Here is a 15,507-nt window from a genome sequence, read left to right as displayed (position 1 = left end):
CACGACTTTTTCCTTTTGGAAACTGTCACCTTCATGGCAAGACACAACCACGAATCTCGGTGATACGAGCTCACTCTTGGCAGAGGGGAGAGGAATAAGTTTTAGTTTTTCTGAATGAACACAATCATTAATGTGGCTGATTCGGATCAGAAAGGAGGGGGAAAAAACCAGCGCCCGAGAATGAGGAGGAGTGGCGTGATTGCGCTGCAGCCAGGCCCTGGGTTGCCATGCACGCTGCCCGTGGGAGCCAGAGCAGGAGGAGGTGATGCACTGGGGAGGCGGGAGCGCCGGGCACACACTCGTGAGGGGAGGAGAGAGGTGGGCACAGCTGGCCGCCCCCCGCGCTCAGGGGGGCAGGGAAGGGAAAAGGACCAGGTCCTCAGGGGCCCTCCTCACTCGATCCCAGAGCGGAAACGCGGAGCGCCAGCTCGTGTGGCCTCTGTGCGTCCCCGGGCCTAGCTGTGCATCCACCTCCTTTCTGGAGGCGATCCTGTTACCACAGTATCAACTCCTACCAAAGCCTCTCCTTAGCGCCTCCCACGCCAACCCCCCTACAGAGCGGGCCCGGGGGTGCGGGCGGGCGCGCACACCCTTCCTTTCTCGGGTCCCGTTAGGAGCCCGAGCCCGGAGGGGCATCCTTACCGAGCTTCAGGAGCCAGCCTTCCCGGTCAGGGTTGAAGAAGGTGTGCGTGAGGTCATTGCCGTCATCCTCTGGGATTTTAAAGGGTTCGTTTTTGATGCTCTCGTACAGATTCTGGGGTAAGAGATGACACTGCTGTCTCTGATTCTGGAAATCTCTCTCCCCCTTCCCTTTCCCCGCTGTTGAACAAGCCTCGCTGGGCACCGAGCACCGGAGGCCGGGGTCTGTGCCTTCGGGCAGCTCACAGACAAGATCAGCCAGACGCCTGATGGACACTTGGGAAAGGAAGGAAAGCCTGACCGGTGGAGCCTGCAGCTGGACACGTCTAAAGCGCTTTCCCCGCTGCTGTCCATCTCGTACTGAAATTCACACGATTGAATGAAGGCTCAAGAGCAGACCCCAACGACCCGGTCCCGCCTGCCCATCCCCAGTCAGTGCCGCCGCCGAGGCCCCTGCCGTGAAGCAGAGCCGAGCTCACCCGGAGCAGCTCCTCAGGCAGGTCCCCCCCGTCGTTGATGCCGCGATTCATGGCAATGAACCTCTCCACAGTGGGCTTGTCTTTGACGTTGGGGTTGTGCAGGCTGGTGTTCAGCATGATGATGGCAAAGGAGAGGACGTAGCAGGTGTCTAGGAGAGAGAAGCAACCGGATCAGAAACCTCCGACCCCAAAGAAGAAGGCAGGCAGATGAGAGAGAACAGAGAGCAGTGTGCACAAGAGTGGGCAGGAGTTCCCTGGTGGCACAGTGGGCTAAGGCTCCGGCGCTGTCCCTGCTGTGGCTCTGGTTGCTGCCGTGACACAGCTTCAATCCCTGGCCTGGGAACTTCTACATGCCACAGGCGAGGCCAAAGGAAAAAAAATAGGGCACAAGAAATGACAAAAACGGAGTTCCCACCGTGCGGCAACGGGATCGGTGGCATCTCTGGAGTGCTGGGACGCAGGTTCAATCCCCGGCCCGGCACAGCAGGCTAAGGATACGACATTGTCACCGCTGTGGCTCAGGTCGCCGCTGGGGTGCAGGTCCGATTCCTGGCCAGGGAACTTCCACGTGCTGCCAGTGTAGCCGAATTTTTTTTTTAAAAAGGAAATATAAACTACCTATAATCTTGCTATCAAATAATAACTCGCTTTTCTTTCTTACATAAATGTGCCTACACGTAACACACCATCGACGTATCTCACAGGAAAGTTCCCTTGTGGTGCAGCAGGTTAAGGATCCGGTGTTGTCACGGCAGTGGCCTGCGTGGCTGCTGTGGCGTGGGTTTGACCCTGCCCTGGGGACCTCCACATGCAGCGGCGGCCGTCCAAAAAATAACAATGAATGTATCGCACAGATACAGACTGTAACACAATTAGAATTAAAACATATAGTTTTAAAGCCTGCTTTTTTGCTAATCTTTTTTTCCCTTTTTAAGTTTTATTGACGTATAGCTCATTCACAAGGCTGTGATACCGTCTGCTGTGCGGCAAAGCGACCCCGTCCCGCCTCTACGCATATCCATTCTCTCCGAATCTTTCCCCACACAGCAGATCACAGGATCCGGGGAAGGGTCCTCTGGGCTCTGCAGCAGGTCCCCTTTGGCCGGTCGGTCCACATACCTCGGGGTGCATCCGCCGGGCCCCAACCCCGAGTCCGTCCCTCCCACCCCCGACCTGTCCCCTTTGGTAACCAGAAGTTTTTCAAAGTCGGTGCGTCTGTGTCTGTTCTGGAAAAAAAGTTCATTTGCATCCCTGTATTTTTCTGGCTCTACATACAGGCGCTATCATAGGCTGTTGTCTTTCACTGACTCACTTCACTCAGCGTGACAGTGTCCGGGTCCGTCCATGTTGTTGGCATCGTTTGGTGCTTTCTGTGTGGGGGGTGGCACTCCACTGTGCCACATCTTCCTTAGCCTTTCCCCTGCTGGTGGACACCTAGGTTGTTTCCAGCCTCGGCTGCTGTAAACAGGGCTGCAGTGAACTTGCAGCGCCTGTGTCTTTTTGGGTTATGGTTTTCTCTGCTCATTTGCTCATCTTATTAGCATCTGCGCATGTCAATAAAGCTTCCTTCTCTTTTTAAGAGCATGATGTTTTGGTGTTTTGGTGCTGTTGGTCTGGCCACAGCCTGCAGCTTGACGCAGCGTGCAGGCTCGATGCAGAGCTCCGTTCCCAGACCAGGGACTGGACTGAGGTCACAGCAGTGAAAGCACTGAATCCTCCCACGAGACCGCCAAGGGCCTCGCAAAAGCATGAATGTAATAGCTGCCTATTTCCTAATGGAGGAACCGTAACTTGCATTCCTCTTGGGCTCTGGAGAGTTTCCAACTCTTTAGCACTCTAAGTATCACTGACAGCAATGTCCGTAGGCCAGAGCCCAGGCCCTTTTGGTTTAGAGACCACCTAGTGCCCAGCAGAGCCGGTGGATGCGGCGCGCCACAGGCGGGCAGCCTCCCGCTCACCTGTGGACTGGAACACCCCGTTGTTGCACTGACAGTAGCGCTGGGCAAAGGCCTCCATCATCCGGTCGATCTTCTGGGCCTCTCCTGGCAGCCGGAAGCTCCACAGGAACTGCCTGCCAGGAGAAGACAGGGCGTTACCGGACTGAGGCAGACAGTTTCTCTCTCCGTGAATCGTTCCTGGGGCAAAGGGGACCGTGAGGGGCTCCAGCCTCCTGCTAAGTAACCCTGAGTAGACGCAGGCTAACAGAACTCCACAGCTCTGTTCTCTCCATCAGAGGTAAGGTACGTAGGAAAAAAAGAAAAAGTAAGATTTTCCTATTCAAAAGAGCAGTTCTCCTTAGACCAGTGCACAAGACTGAAATACAGACAATGTTCATTTTAAAAGAACTCCAACTTCCAGGAAAAAAGATTAGTGGCAGAGAGAGATTTTCTACTAAAGTATTCCCGACTGATCCTTTTAAGTCAAAGAGACTCGTGGCCAACAGGTTTAATTCTGGATCATTGTCATCTACCTAAATAACACTAAACACGACAGTCGTATCTTCACTCACAGCAGTGAAAATACCAAATGACAACTTCTCAAAAGGCCAAGGAAGAAATTTGGCCAAAACATGAACATTTACTTTTTCTAAAACGAAGGGCACACTTCCTACCTCCTACTCTGGGGCAGGAAATTAAGATTTTCTAAAATGAAATTAGGAAAGATTCAACATTTAAATATTCATTAATTTCCAAAATGTGAAATGAAAGACCCGAGGAAGAGTTTCGCCAAAATTTGTTTTCGATTTCATTCCCTTTAACCGTCCAGTCATTTCTAACCACCGGCCAAGAGACGGCGACTCTCCAAGGTGCGTCTGCCACTCAAACAACCGCCAGAGGCACCAGCTCACTGAAGCGCCCCACCGGACGCAGGCCACCCGAGACCCGCCTCGTTGGGGGCTCGCTCACCGTAAGGCCTGGACGAGGTTGAGATCGGTGAACTCGTGGAGCCCCACAAACGCATGGAGAACCTGGATGTTAAACTCATCTCTGGCAAGAAGAGCAGAAGATACGGGGTCGGGTCGGGAGGCAGAGGCCAGACGCTGACGTGGAGACGCCAGGGCCGCCCCGCCCCGGCCGGGCCACCTCCCGCCCGGCGGTCCCTGTGGCAAGGAGGGGGACAGGCGAGGCACCCCTGCGCCCACGCACACACCAGCTGCGGATCCGCTGGGCCCGGACTGCTTCTCCAGGCAACGGCCGACCAGTGTCCCCTGGCGCGCACCCTGGGGCCTTACCGCTCCCCCAGGTAGTCGCCGATGGCCGTCTTGTTGAGCCCTTCTCCTCTGCACAGGAACTGGGCGATGTCCTCACACGTGTTCTTCAGCAGGTCGTTCTCTATCAGGAACTGGATCCCCTGGAGAGACAGCAGAGACGCCCGGCGCTTCAGACCCGCGGGCACCCGGACAGGAGGCGGAAGGGCGGGGGAGCCAGGGACGCAGAGCAGGTGGCTCTCCAGGGGGCAGGGCTGGCAGCCGCTGCGGGAGCCTCGCCCAGGCCCTGGGCTCCCCCCACCTTACCGAGCACGGGTACCGGCTGCAGCCGCTCCCTTACCTTCTTAGGATCCATGTTGAATTTCTTCCTGCCCATGGCCACCTGTTTGCTCCTCTGCATGTTCTTCCTGTCAACACCACCACAGCCATTTTACCCTCCAGGCGCCCGGGAAGCCTCGAAAGCCTGACAGCACTCCCACGCCTGTCCCCAGACCTGCAGGGCCTTTGAGATTTATCCAGAAAAGCCCGGGCATGCTCAGGGCTAACCACGGGAGGTCACTGACACCCTGACCCTGGCTGCACGCGCCCTGGTTCCTTCCACGGCAGTGGCAGCGGCAGCAGCAGCGCTCTCCTTCTCAACAGGATGCTTTGGAGCTTTGGTGGGTGTGATCTACGCATCGTGTGATATTTTCAGTAAACACCTCAAGGATGTTTAGAAAGCTCACTGAGTGGTACACCTGTCACCGTCCTCCAGTGTGAGACCGTGTGCATCACCCCGGAGCTGTAGCCGTGAGAGAGAATCGTCGACGAAGACGAAGACGAAGGAAGAAGAAGAAGAAGAAAGGAGGGAGGAGAAGAAGGGAGAAGAAGGAAGAAGGAAGGAAGAAGAAGAAGGAGTTCCCGTCACGGTGCAGCAGAAACAAACCGGACTAGGAACCCTGAGGTTGTGGGTTCAATCCCTGGCTGCGTTCAGTGGATTGAGGATCTGGTGTTGCCATGAGCTGCGGTGTAGGTCGCAGACGTGGCTCGGATCCCGCGTTGCTGTGGCTGTGGGGTAGGCCGGCGGCTATAGCTCTGATTTGACCCCTAGCCTGGGAACCTCCATATGCAAAGGGTGTGGCCCTAAAAAGCAAAAAAAAAAAAAAAAAAAAAAAAAACCACAACATCTATTACCTTAATCTGTCCATCCGTTCATTTGCTGGTAGCCGTTTAAAGCCATGTACCGGTTTGGGCTCTTTTAACTAAGAATAGTGTAAACATCCTTGCACAAGCCTCTTTGTGGGCGTGCTCTCCTCTCTCTCGAGTAAAATACCGGGGGCTGACTTGCTGGGTACAGCACGGCCATAGAGGTGACATCGAGACGACCTGCCAGCCCATCTTCCCCAGCAGTGACACCGCATATTATCAACAGCACCAGGCCCCCCCCAGCCCCCCCACCCCTGTCTATTTAATGTCAGCCACCCTAGTGGGTGTGACGTGGCATCTCCTTAGACCGATGATGCTGAGCAGTTTTCCTATGTCTATTATACACATTAAAGTGTCTGTTCAAGAGTTTTGCCCATTTTTTATTTCAGCTGCCTTTTCATTGGTAAGTTGGATGTGTTCTTTCTATATACGGTCTGGATACGAGTCCTACTGCAAAGACAGGTATTGTGAATATTCTCTCCTGGTCTGTGGCTTGCCTTTTCACTTTTTTTTTTTTTTTTTTTTTTGTCTTTTTGCCATTTCCGGGGCTGCTCCCACAGCTATGGAGGTTCCCAGGCTAGGGGTCTAATCAGAGCTATAGCCACTGGCCTACACCACAGCCACAGCAACACAGGGTCCGAGCCACGCCTGTGACCTACACCACAGCTCACGGCAAGGCTGGATCCTTAACCCACTGAGCAAGGGCAGGGACCGAACCCGCAGCCTCATGGTTCCTAGTCGGATTCGTTAACCACTGCGCCACGACGGGAACTCCACCTTTTCACTTCTTTTTAGAGGAACTTTTATAAGAACAGAAATTGTAAATTCTGATCAACTCCACTTTATCCATGTCTTTTAAGTTACATTTTTTTTTCTTTCTTTTTTTAGTGCAAAGGAAGAAAGGTGTCATTCAGAATGGACAATACATAGACCTCACGTGATGAGCTGGCCACTTCACTAACCCTGACGGTCCTGGCCGCACATGTTTGAAGAAAAAAAAACCAAAAGGTGTCATGAGGCCTGACAGGGAGACTCAGGCTTAGAAAAACACAGACATGTAGTGAGCTGGGTACAAAATGGTCTGGGAACCCCATGCAGAAGTAAACTCTAAGTGACGAGCATTTCTCTGCAGTTACAAGAAAAAAAAAGAACCTGCCAGATACTTACTCCCTGGCGCGTTGCACTGTACTCTCGTTTCTATGTGCTCTTAGGGTTAGGGTTAGGGTTAGGGTTCGGGTTCGGGAGGTGCAAGCAAACTTGCAGGGATGCCCAGACACAGCTGGGCCCCCAGCATCCCGGAACTGCACACACAGCGGCATCCACTAAGCTTTCCCTTTACCCAAAGGGAAAACCGGAAACTCTAAAATACCAACACGTGGACAAGAGAGGGGAAGCAACAGTTCACACAACAGCCTAAGGGCAGTTCAAGGCTTTGAGGGACCTGCCGAGTTCTCCGGTTCAGCCCTTCCCTTCCAAAGACATCACAAGCCCTCCCTGGGGAGCCCCTGCGAAGAAGGCGGGGAGTCCGGTCACGGACGTGCTCGCCAGGAGAAGTGGGCAGAAAACACACTTTCTTCTCAAACATGCGACGTGCGTGCGACTCCGGGCCCGAGCCTGGCGACACTCGGCCACCACACCCCCGGAAGGAGACAGACTCACCTCTCTTCTGTGGACCCCAGGTTTTCAATTTCATTAGCGACTTCTGCTATCTCATCCTTCAGTCTCTGCAAAACACAGAGCCCAGGATTACCCGGAGGAAGACACAGCTCAGATGAAAACCTCCGACACCTCACGTAACTCCCGTGAAACAGAAATAAAATCAAGCAAGACGAAATTTAGAGAGACAACCTCCGCAAAACCTAAACATTCTTGGAAAATTCACCTACTCAACAAGTGTTTACTGAGCTGCCACCAGAGAGGAAGCGTCTGGGGAACACCAAGGGGGAAAGACAGCTCCCACCTCGAGGAGTTTGGTCTGAGAAGGAAGCGGCCGATGGTCCACCCTATGTAAAATGCGGATTTTCCACTGAAAAATGACTGCCTCGATACGGCCCCTCAGAGCTGCTCCGCAGCTCACTGAACATGAGGGGGAGAGAGGGCCGCCAGGACAGGAGTTCCCTGGTGGTCTGGTGGTTAGGATTCAGTGCTCTCGCTGCTGTGGCCCAGGTCCAATTTCTGGTCTGAGAACACGCCCTAACCCCGACCCAAACCCTAACACAAGGGCAAAATAAAAATAAAAAGTAAAAAGACTCCCAGGACACGGGACTCCCCAGGGCCCAGGCTGTGCAGCCAGCGGCACCTGTACCGGGCCGATGCTGCCGCCAAGCGGTTGGCAAAGGGAACACAATGCACGCTCTACCTTCCACCCCCTTCCCCATCTAAGCAGGCCCGGGTGATGCACCAGATGGGCCCTGGGGGAGGCGCCTCCATGGTGGAGGCGGCCTCAAGAGAAGAACTGCTTGGCTTTCCCAGCATTGACCAGTGAAGCAGGAATCAGAGAACTGGGGCGACACTAAGTTAACTCACGGCAGCGCTGGGCAGGCCCAGCTTCCCTCCCACACCTGCAGCCTGGGTTACAGGGTGTGCCCCTTCTGCCCACCCTGAGCTGCCAGCGTGCTTCACAGAGAATTCTAAAAGAACCTGCATCCCCACGGGCTAATGTGATCCATCTCATGGCAGCCTGGCAACGGATGTGCTCATCCCTGTCTCCAGATGAAGAAACTGAGTCCCAAGAGCTCAAAGTCTCAGAGGAGAACCACCCTGCCGGGGAGCGGCAGCCAAGACCAGGCCATGGGTAGACCGAAGCTCAAGCCTGGTGCGGGTCGCCTCCAGGGCCCCGCGCCCTTGGCAGTCAGCAGACGGGGGCCACTCTGATGGCCAAGCAGCCTCTCGGAGACTCCATTCGCACCCGCCCACAGGGGTCCCCAACCTGCAGGGCAGTGCTGCGGCGAGGGCAGTCAGGTGTCCTGGGAAGATGCTGCCCGGCCGCCTACCTGGATGTCGGCCAGCAGCTCCTGCTTCCTCCGCCGGATGTTCCCCAGCTCCTGGCGCTCCTCTGCTGTCAGGTCACTGGGAACTGCAGGGAGGAGGGAGAGGTTACCGCGCCGGAGATATGAAGCGTCCAGAGGCCCCCAAAGGACGAGAAAGCTCGGGAGAGGCGAGAAGCCCGGGGGAGGTGGGTGCCTGCAGGGACGCTCCGGCTGCCGTTCTGCATCAGGTCTCCCCACGTCACAAGGGCCTCGGGTCCCAGAGAACAGCTCTGACGACGGAGCAGTGGTCAGAAGGGGCGGGAGAGGAAAGGCCGCCCGTGAGAGGTTGGTCAGGAATGAAACTGGGCGGCCAGGCCCCTGGCGAGCCCAGCTCTAGGCTCAGCTCGCTCCCTGGGGCTGACCCCGGCTGGGGGCAGTGGCCGGGACCCTCGCAGGGAGGGGAGCAACGGCAAAGCAACGTGAAGGACAGTTTTGTGCCACTGCTGGAGGGGTGGGGAAGGAGTATGTAGAGAGGACAGGTCCAGAAGGGTGTACCCCAAACTGGAAGGGTGTCCGATTCTGCGGACAGGGCTACGGGACTTTTCTCTCTGTTTTACGCCCTTTAACTTTTTTTGGATACCATTTAAAATAAGCTCTTATCATCAGATCTAAGTTCCTTAATTCACCGCCATAGCTCTGGGCAAGAAACCCTTCCACACTCCTTCGGACTCCATCTCCCGTGAGAGCGGGGCTCGGGCTGGAAGAGCCTACGACGGCCCTTCCACGCGTGCGGGGAGCCACGCGGTCGGCGGAGAGACAGGTGGTGGCATCAGGCGAGCCCGGGCTCCAACCAGCACACGGCAGTCGGGCCACTCGGCCCAAGTTCCTTGACCTGCTCCGGCCATGACCCCACTAAGAACGCGGGGGTCCCATCGGCCATGCGCCGGGCTGCCGTGAGGATGAGCCGTAGTCACCAAGGGCCTCAAGCCCTCGGGGGCTCAGGAGGCGCGCACAGGTGCTGGTTCTGCTCCCTTGGGGCCTCAGCAAAGGGCCCATGCAGCCTGGCGGGAGGGGCAGCACCTGGGCACTTCCGTCCTTCATCAGGCGTAGGCGCCTGCGGTGCGGTCACACCAAGGAACGCGGTGGCCACCCGCCACCAGCGGGTCGTCATTAAGCTCTTGAAATGTGACTGACCCGGTCTGGGATGTGCTGAGTATGTAAGCTACACATCGGATTTCACCAAAAACGTGAACTCTCTCTTTAAACTATTCTGTATCGATTACGCACTGAGATGATAACTCGGTGAATAAAATACACTATTTTAGTTGCTCTCCCCGGGGCTGCGGGAAAGTGACACGGCATTTGTGGCTCATATTACAATTCTAAGGGTCAGCCCACAGCCACAGCTCTGCTGGGAAGCACGAGACACACGACTGGCCGCCTGTGGCCCTGAACCACACTCTACCACCTTTGGAGGGCACTGCCTCCTAAGCATTTAAAAAACTCAAGCAAGACAACAAAAGAGGGTGGAAGCGATAGGCCACAGTTAAGTCTACCGTATGGGTTAGTCGGCTACATTAGATTCTAAGCGGATTTTACCTTTTTTAAACTTTTTTTTGCCCAAGTCCGCAGCATGATGAATTTCCTGGGCCAGAGATCAAATCCTCACCACGGCAGTGCCCTAAGCTGCTGCAGTGACAACATCGAAGCCTTAACCTTCTGTGCTACAAGAGAACGCCTTGATTTTTCCTCCCTCACCCTTCTCTAGAAAAGTATCTTTTAAACCTCTCCAAGACCCACAATTAAGAAACATGTTTGAGGAGTTTCCGTCGTGGCGCAGAGGAAACGAATCTGACTATGAACCATGGGGTTGCGGGTTCCATCCCTGGCCTTGCTCTGTGGGTTATGGATCGGTGTTGCCGTGGGCTGTGACGTAGGTCGCAGACTCGGCTCGGATCTGGCACTGCTGTGGCTGTGGTGTAGGCCGGCAGCAACAGCTCCGATTAGACCCCTAGCCTCCATATGCCACGGGTGCAGCCTTAGAAAAGGCAAAAAGACGAAAGGAAGGAAGGAAGGAAGGAAAGACGTTTGAGGAGGTTCCCTTGTGGCACAGCGGGTTGAGGATCCGGCCGCTACCACAGACGTGGCACAAGCTGCGACTGAGGCCCGGGTCTGATTCCTGGCCCGGGAACTTCCACATGCCACGAGTGTGGGGACAAAAGAAAGAGAAATGCATGTGCTTTCAGAAGCCAACCTCCCCCTTACACACAGTATCCAAGACAATACCCTCACCATGTGAAATCCATTGACATTTTCTATTGCTTCACTCTTAGTTTTCTTAACAGTGACTGTTGTTGCCCATGAAATTGGTTTTGTAGCCTAATGAAAGCACGGGGTCCTGGGGTTTGAAATACACTCTTATAGGATACGAGAGGCTGGAAGACAAAGCCATTCAGAGATTCCAACAGACCACCTAAATCCAGCCCAGGCCTTCCAAGTGCGGCCTCAACTGAGTCTCGGAGGCGAGCATCCTAACAGCTGGATCAGGAGAAGGTTAGCTGACAACGGACCAGCTCTAGTTAGAGCGAAACCCATTCTGAGAAGCAATAACCCCATTCGAGAGAAAAGCATGCCTGACGGGGTCTCCCTGGGATGTTTCTGGGCTTCCTTCTAGTCCTCAAAGATGAGATGTTCCCTTTGAGAAACTAATTTCTTGAGGTTCCAGAAGACAAACAGTCATCCCAACAACATGGTTGTGAAAATGGGAGGCAGTGGTTTACTTCTGAACAGCTGCTCTGTGGGGGAGCGACGGGTGGGCTCTGATTCGGAACCTCGCGTCGACTGGATCGGATCACCGGTGAGTCTCAGGCGGAGGCAAGACTGCGCTCCTTGCGACAGGGCTGGTGAACAATGGACCACGAGGCAAGAGCGTGTGTCTCAAGAAGCCGTTGCCCCGGTGGCAACTCTCGGTGGAGGCTTCCTTCTCAGAACCTAAGCACCCAGGCGTTCAGGGCTCGCGCTCACACACACACACACAAACACACACACATACACGACAGCTTTCCGGAAGGTCACAATCGAGCTTCTGCAGGACAGCCTCAAACTGTGCCTGTCGCCCTCCACCTCTGCTTTGGAGAGAGGAGACGAACGGGGAAGAGGTACACACCTGCCGTCTCCCAGGGCAGAGGCGCCGCGGGCAAATTCCCAGGACTGGGGAGGCAGAGCGCCAACACCTCCTGAGCAGAGTCCTCGGGGGCGGGGACCTCGCACGCCTGTCACTGCCGTGTCCACAGTGCCCGAGGTGCCGAATATGTACCTGGCACAGGCAAACACCAAGGGCCTGGACTGCCTGGAGGTGAGCGCGCCGGGGGAGGGTGCCCGGGGCGGGGCCTCTAGCCCCACAGCTGGGGGGCCTGGAACGGTCCCATGGAGAGGTCACTTCTGCTCCCCGCCCGTCCCCACACCCAGAGCTGCCACACCGCCTCTCCACCCACAGAGACGGCCGAGCCTCCAGCCCGGAAGGGAAACAGCGGGGCCGGGAGAAGACCGCCCCAACCTGCCCCCGGAGCAGAAAACTTGACAAGAACAGGAAACTCTGAAAAGGAGGCAACTACAGAAAAAGAATAAGCTCTGGGACATTAAATGCATCTTCCCCTCTGGCCTCTTCCAAAATAAGAGAGGTCAACAAGGGACTAATAAAAGACAGAGTTAAGGCGCTCCCGCAGAACAAAGAGCAAAAGAAGAGCCTTGAAAAAAGCGGCACATCAAAATATAATAAGCAAGAGGGCCGTTCACTCGGGAAAACAAGGTGGAAGCGTCCAGAGAAATCCTGAGAGCAAAGTTCAGAAGCAGGAGGATGAGGAGTAAAGAGGGAACCAGACCGCCCACGAGTGGAGACTCGGGCTCCCAGAACAGCGGGTGCCCGCCCCGGACAGCGGAGGCTTCTAAACTCTGAAGGGAAACGACGCTGAGCCAACGGACGGCTCACGGGGCAGAGATGATCAGATCCAGAAGACCGCTGTCCGGAGCAGTGGGCCAGAGTGAACAGGAGGGCACTGGAGAGGCTGCCCGCTTTTTAGGGCGGCACCCACGGCACATGGAGGTTCCCAGGCCAGGGGCTGAGTCGGAGCTACAGCTGCCGGCCTCCACCACAGCCACAGCCACGCGGGATCCTTAACCCACTGAGCGAGCCAGGGATCCATCCCGCAACGTCATAGTTGGTTCCTAGGTGGATTCGTTTCCACTGCGCCACGATGGGAACGCCACTGCTGTTTTTTTTAAAGGAAAAATTAAAATGTTGGCCTGTGCTTACTAGAAAAGATAGGTCTTCTCCGTCCCAGGGGCAGACAGAAGATGCTTCTACCAACGTGCAGTCAGAGCCAGCGAGACAGTTGCTCGCATTGACTCCGCGGCAGTCTCTGGACACTGCCCGCGCCGTCTCTCAATGGCTTCTCCACACCGCCCTCGGTCACCTTAAAGCACGGCGCTGCTTCCCTTTGGGTTCAACAAATCACTTGAGAACTTTCCCCCCAAAAAAGCAGATTTAGATCTCATTTTTTCTCGTGGAATTTTGCTTTGAGGAAAAAAAAAATCTCACATTTTCATAAATGCATTTTCCTCTGCTCAACTTATCAATGAGACACCAAATCTTCAGCTCAAGCTGTCATTCTCATGTTGCCCATGAGAAAAAAAAGAATTCCCCCGACAAAATGCTTAATGTCATTTAGCAGCATGAAGAAGAGTCAAAACCACGGCTCGAGAGCTGGAGGGGAGAACGGCCCCAGGAACCCGGCCGGCGTCCCAAGGCGCCTGGCAGGCCGCGGCCAGGACGGGAAAGGAACAGCGGTGCTCAGAAGCCACCACGTCCACGCGGCACCTAGAGTCTCTGAGAAGGCAGCGGGGGCCCCTGGGAAAGGCGTCTCTCCGCTCGTGCCCTGGCTCTCCTGCGCAGCCACCAGGGTTAAACTGTGAGGGATCTGCGGATGGGCCAGATGGCAGAGCAACAAACAACCCCTCCCCCGACTGCCACGTGCGGCAGCCACGCTTCTGTGCCAGGGAGGCAGCTAAGCCCTCTTCCCCTGAAAAGAATGGCAACCAGGGAGGCAGCAGCCTGCACACAAAGGGCACGGAGCAGAGGGCCTGGAGGCTGGGAACTCATGCCTGCAAAGGTTAATTTACGAGGTGTCCTGCTTACAGCGCGGGACCAGCCCAGCGGCAGCCCCTCGCCAGCCCCTCGCAGGGTTCCAGTTTAATGAAGGGGATTAAAGAGCCCCCAACAACAAGGGGCCATTGTGCTCGGCAGTGAATAGAAGAGCCACACAGGGAAGCTTCTATTTATTTCTTTATTTAAATGTGGCTCTGCAGATTTTACCCGGCAGAGACCCAGAGCTGCAACCAGCTCCATCCAGCGCATACAAAGGAGACGGTCTTAAAGGGACAGCATCCTCCTTCCGCCAGCTCTGGCTACTGCAGCAGTCACAGCTCAGCTTCTCCCTCCCCAGCGGCCGTGGGCGGGTGCCGGGAGACCTGAAGTTCAACCGAAAAGGCAGTTCTTCTGACAGCAGGAAGACGGGCGACTGCCCGTCAAACGGGACCGTGCCATCTGTCCCCCGACCCAGGGGTGACATCCAAGTGCTGGAGCTGCACTCAGAGCCCAGACACAGCTCCCGGAGGTCCACCAGCTACTCCAGGTCTCCCCACTCAGCTTTAAAATACTCATTTGCCTTATTTTTCCCACCCTAATCATCACCCGTCAGCCTTCTCCTACAGAGTCCCAGCCTCAGTGTAGGAAGGGCCAAATTCAAACCAGCACAGCAAGGCAACATTTTACAAGGGGAGGCCGGGCGTCCAGAAGGCCCTCCCTCTCCCCATGCGCGGAGAAGGTAGACAGACAGGTCTGGTCCCTCCGGGCCTGGGCCAGGCGCCCTGCTAAGCAAGGCCGAACCCTTTCCAGGCTGGAGTGTCCGTGAAACTGAACACACACACAGCCTCAGAAAGCACCTGCCAGCCTGGAGCCGCAGCAGCCGGGCCTCCCTGTACCTTCTCCAGAAACTGTCACTGCTCCAGAGGGAACAAGAGCTGCTCACAAACAGATTTGGGTGCAAGAGCACAAATCTGGGACTGAAGGCAAGGCGGTGTGTCTACTGCCTCCAAAGAGAGAGGTCAAAGGGCCCAAGCACCGGCCAGTGCAGACGCTCAGGTCAGACACTGGCTCTGTGTGGGCCGCGGGGGGAGTCACCTGGTCTCCCGGGAGATCCCAGCGCCGTGGAAAAATTCAGAAGTCAGAAAGAACTCAGGTTTTGGAGACACCAACGTTCAGTAAACTTTCACAAAACTCCCAACCCTGTGCTGACGTCAGCAATCCATGAGGTCAGATCCCACGACAAGGGGAAGGAAACAACCCACCCTCAGGGCCCGCAGGCCAAGGTAACGGAGAGGCTGTGAAACAGAGCAAGGGTGACTAAGGGGCTCCACCGACAGCCTCGCTCCTGGAGACAGACCCAGACCAGAGGGCGCAGGAGGACGTGACCTAGCCCAGAACCTGGTGACACACATACGGCCAACGGTGTGGTGACCGAACCACCTCGCACCTCTCGAGACAGGCCGCTGACTCTGGGAAACTGTTCCTTCCCTCCTACTAAGTCAATCCTTTGCAAAATGTAATACCACATGCAAAAAAAAAAAAAGTAATACCACATTATTCTGCTCAAAAAGGAAGGAAATTCTGCCACATGCTACAGTGCGAAGGAACCCAGAAGACACCACACTAGTGAAAGAAGCCCCAAAAGGACCAGAGCTGTACGACTCCACTCCCAAGCAATCCCTAGAGAAGCCAAACTCCCAGGCAAAAGGTGGAAAGGCGGGCGGGTGTCTGGGGCTGAGGGAGGGCGAATAGGGAGTCAGGGTTTAATGAGGACAGGATTTCAGTTTTGCACAAGTTCTAAAGACAGACAGTGATGATGGCTGCACAACAATACGAAGGTACTCAATAACACTGAACTGTACACTTAAGATGCCCAGTTTTATG

General features: G+C 55.4%; 1 protein-coding gene across 4 annotated transcripts in view; it reads right to left on the bottom strand.

The window, feature by feature from the left end:
* CYTH1 (cytohesin 1) overlaps positions 1-15,507 on the bottom strand; it is a 76,380-nt gene that overhangs the window by 12,505 nt on the left and 48,368 nt on the right. For 3 of the 4 annotated variants that reach the window (XR_002336946.1, XM_013989851.2, XM_013989852.2), the window contains exons 2-9: positions 8,505-8,587; positions 7,171-7,235; positions 4,667-4,733; positions 4,351-4,469; positions 4,025-4,105; positions 3,077-3,189; positions 1,119-1,267; positions 642-754 (exon numbers count right to left, since the gene is read on the bottom strand). Coding sequence is in view for 3 of the 4 variants with exons in the window: in XM_013989851.2 (XP_013845305.2) it covers positions 642-754; positions 1,119-1,267; positions 3,077-3,189; positions 4,025-4,105; positions 4,351-4,469; positions 4,667-4,733; positions 7,171-7,235; positions 8,505-8,587 (790 nt within the window). In the remaining variant the exon portion in view is untranslated. The remainder of the gene's footprint in view (positions 1-641; positions 755-1,118; positions 1,268-3,076; positions 3,190-4,024; positions 4,106-4,350; positions 4,470-4,666; positions 4,734-7,170; positions 7,236-8,504; positions 8,588-15,507) is intronic. The other variant, XM_005656903.3, reaches the window with a different exon arrangement.

The sequence above is a fragment of the Sus scrofa genome, chromosome 12 (genome assembly GCF_000003025.6).
Source record: "Sus scrofa isolate TJ Tabasco breed Duroc chromosome 12, Sscrofa11.1, whole genome shotgun sequence".
NCBI classification, from domain to species: Eukaryota; Metazoa; Chordata; class Mammalia; order Artiodactyla; family Suidae; genus Sus; species Sus scrofa.
The sequence above is the reverse complement of the archived record's forward strand: the minus strand, read 5'-3'. Positions and strand labels throughout refer to the sequence as shown.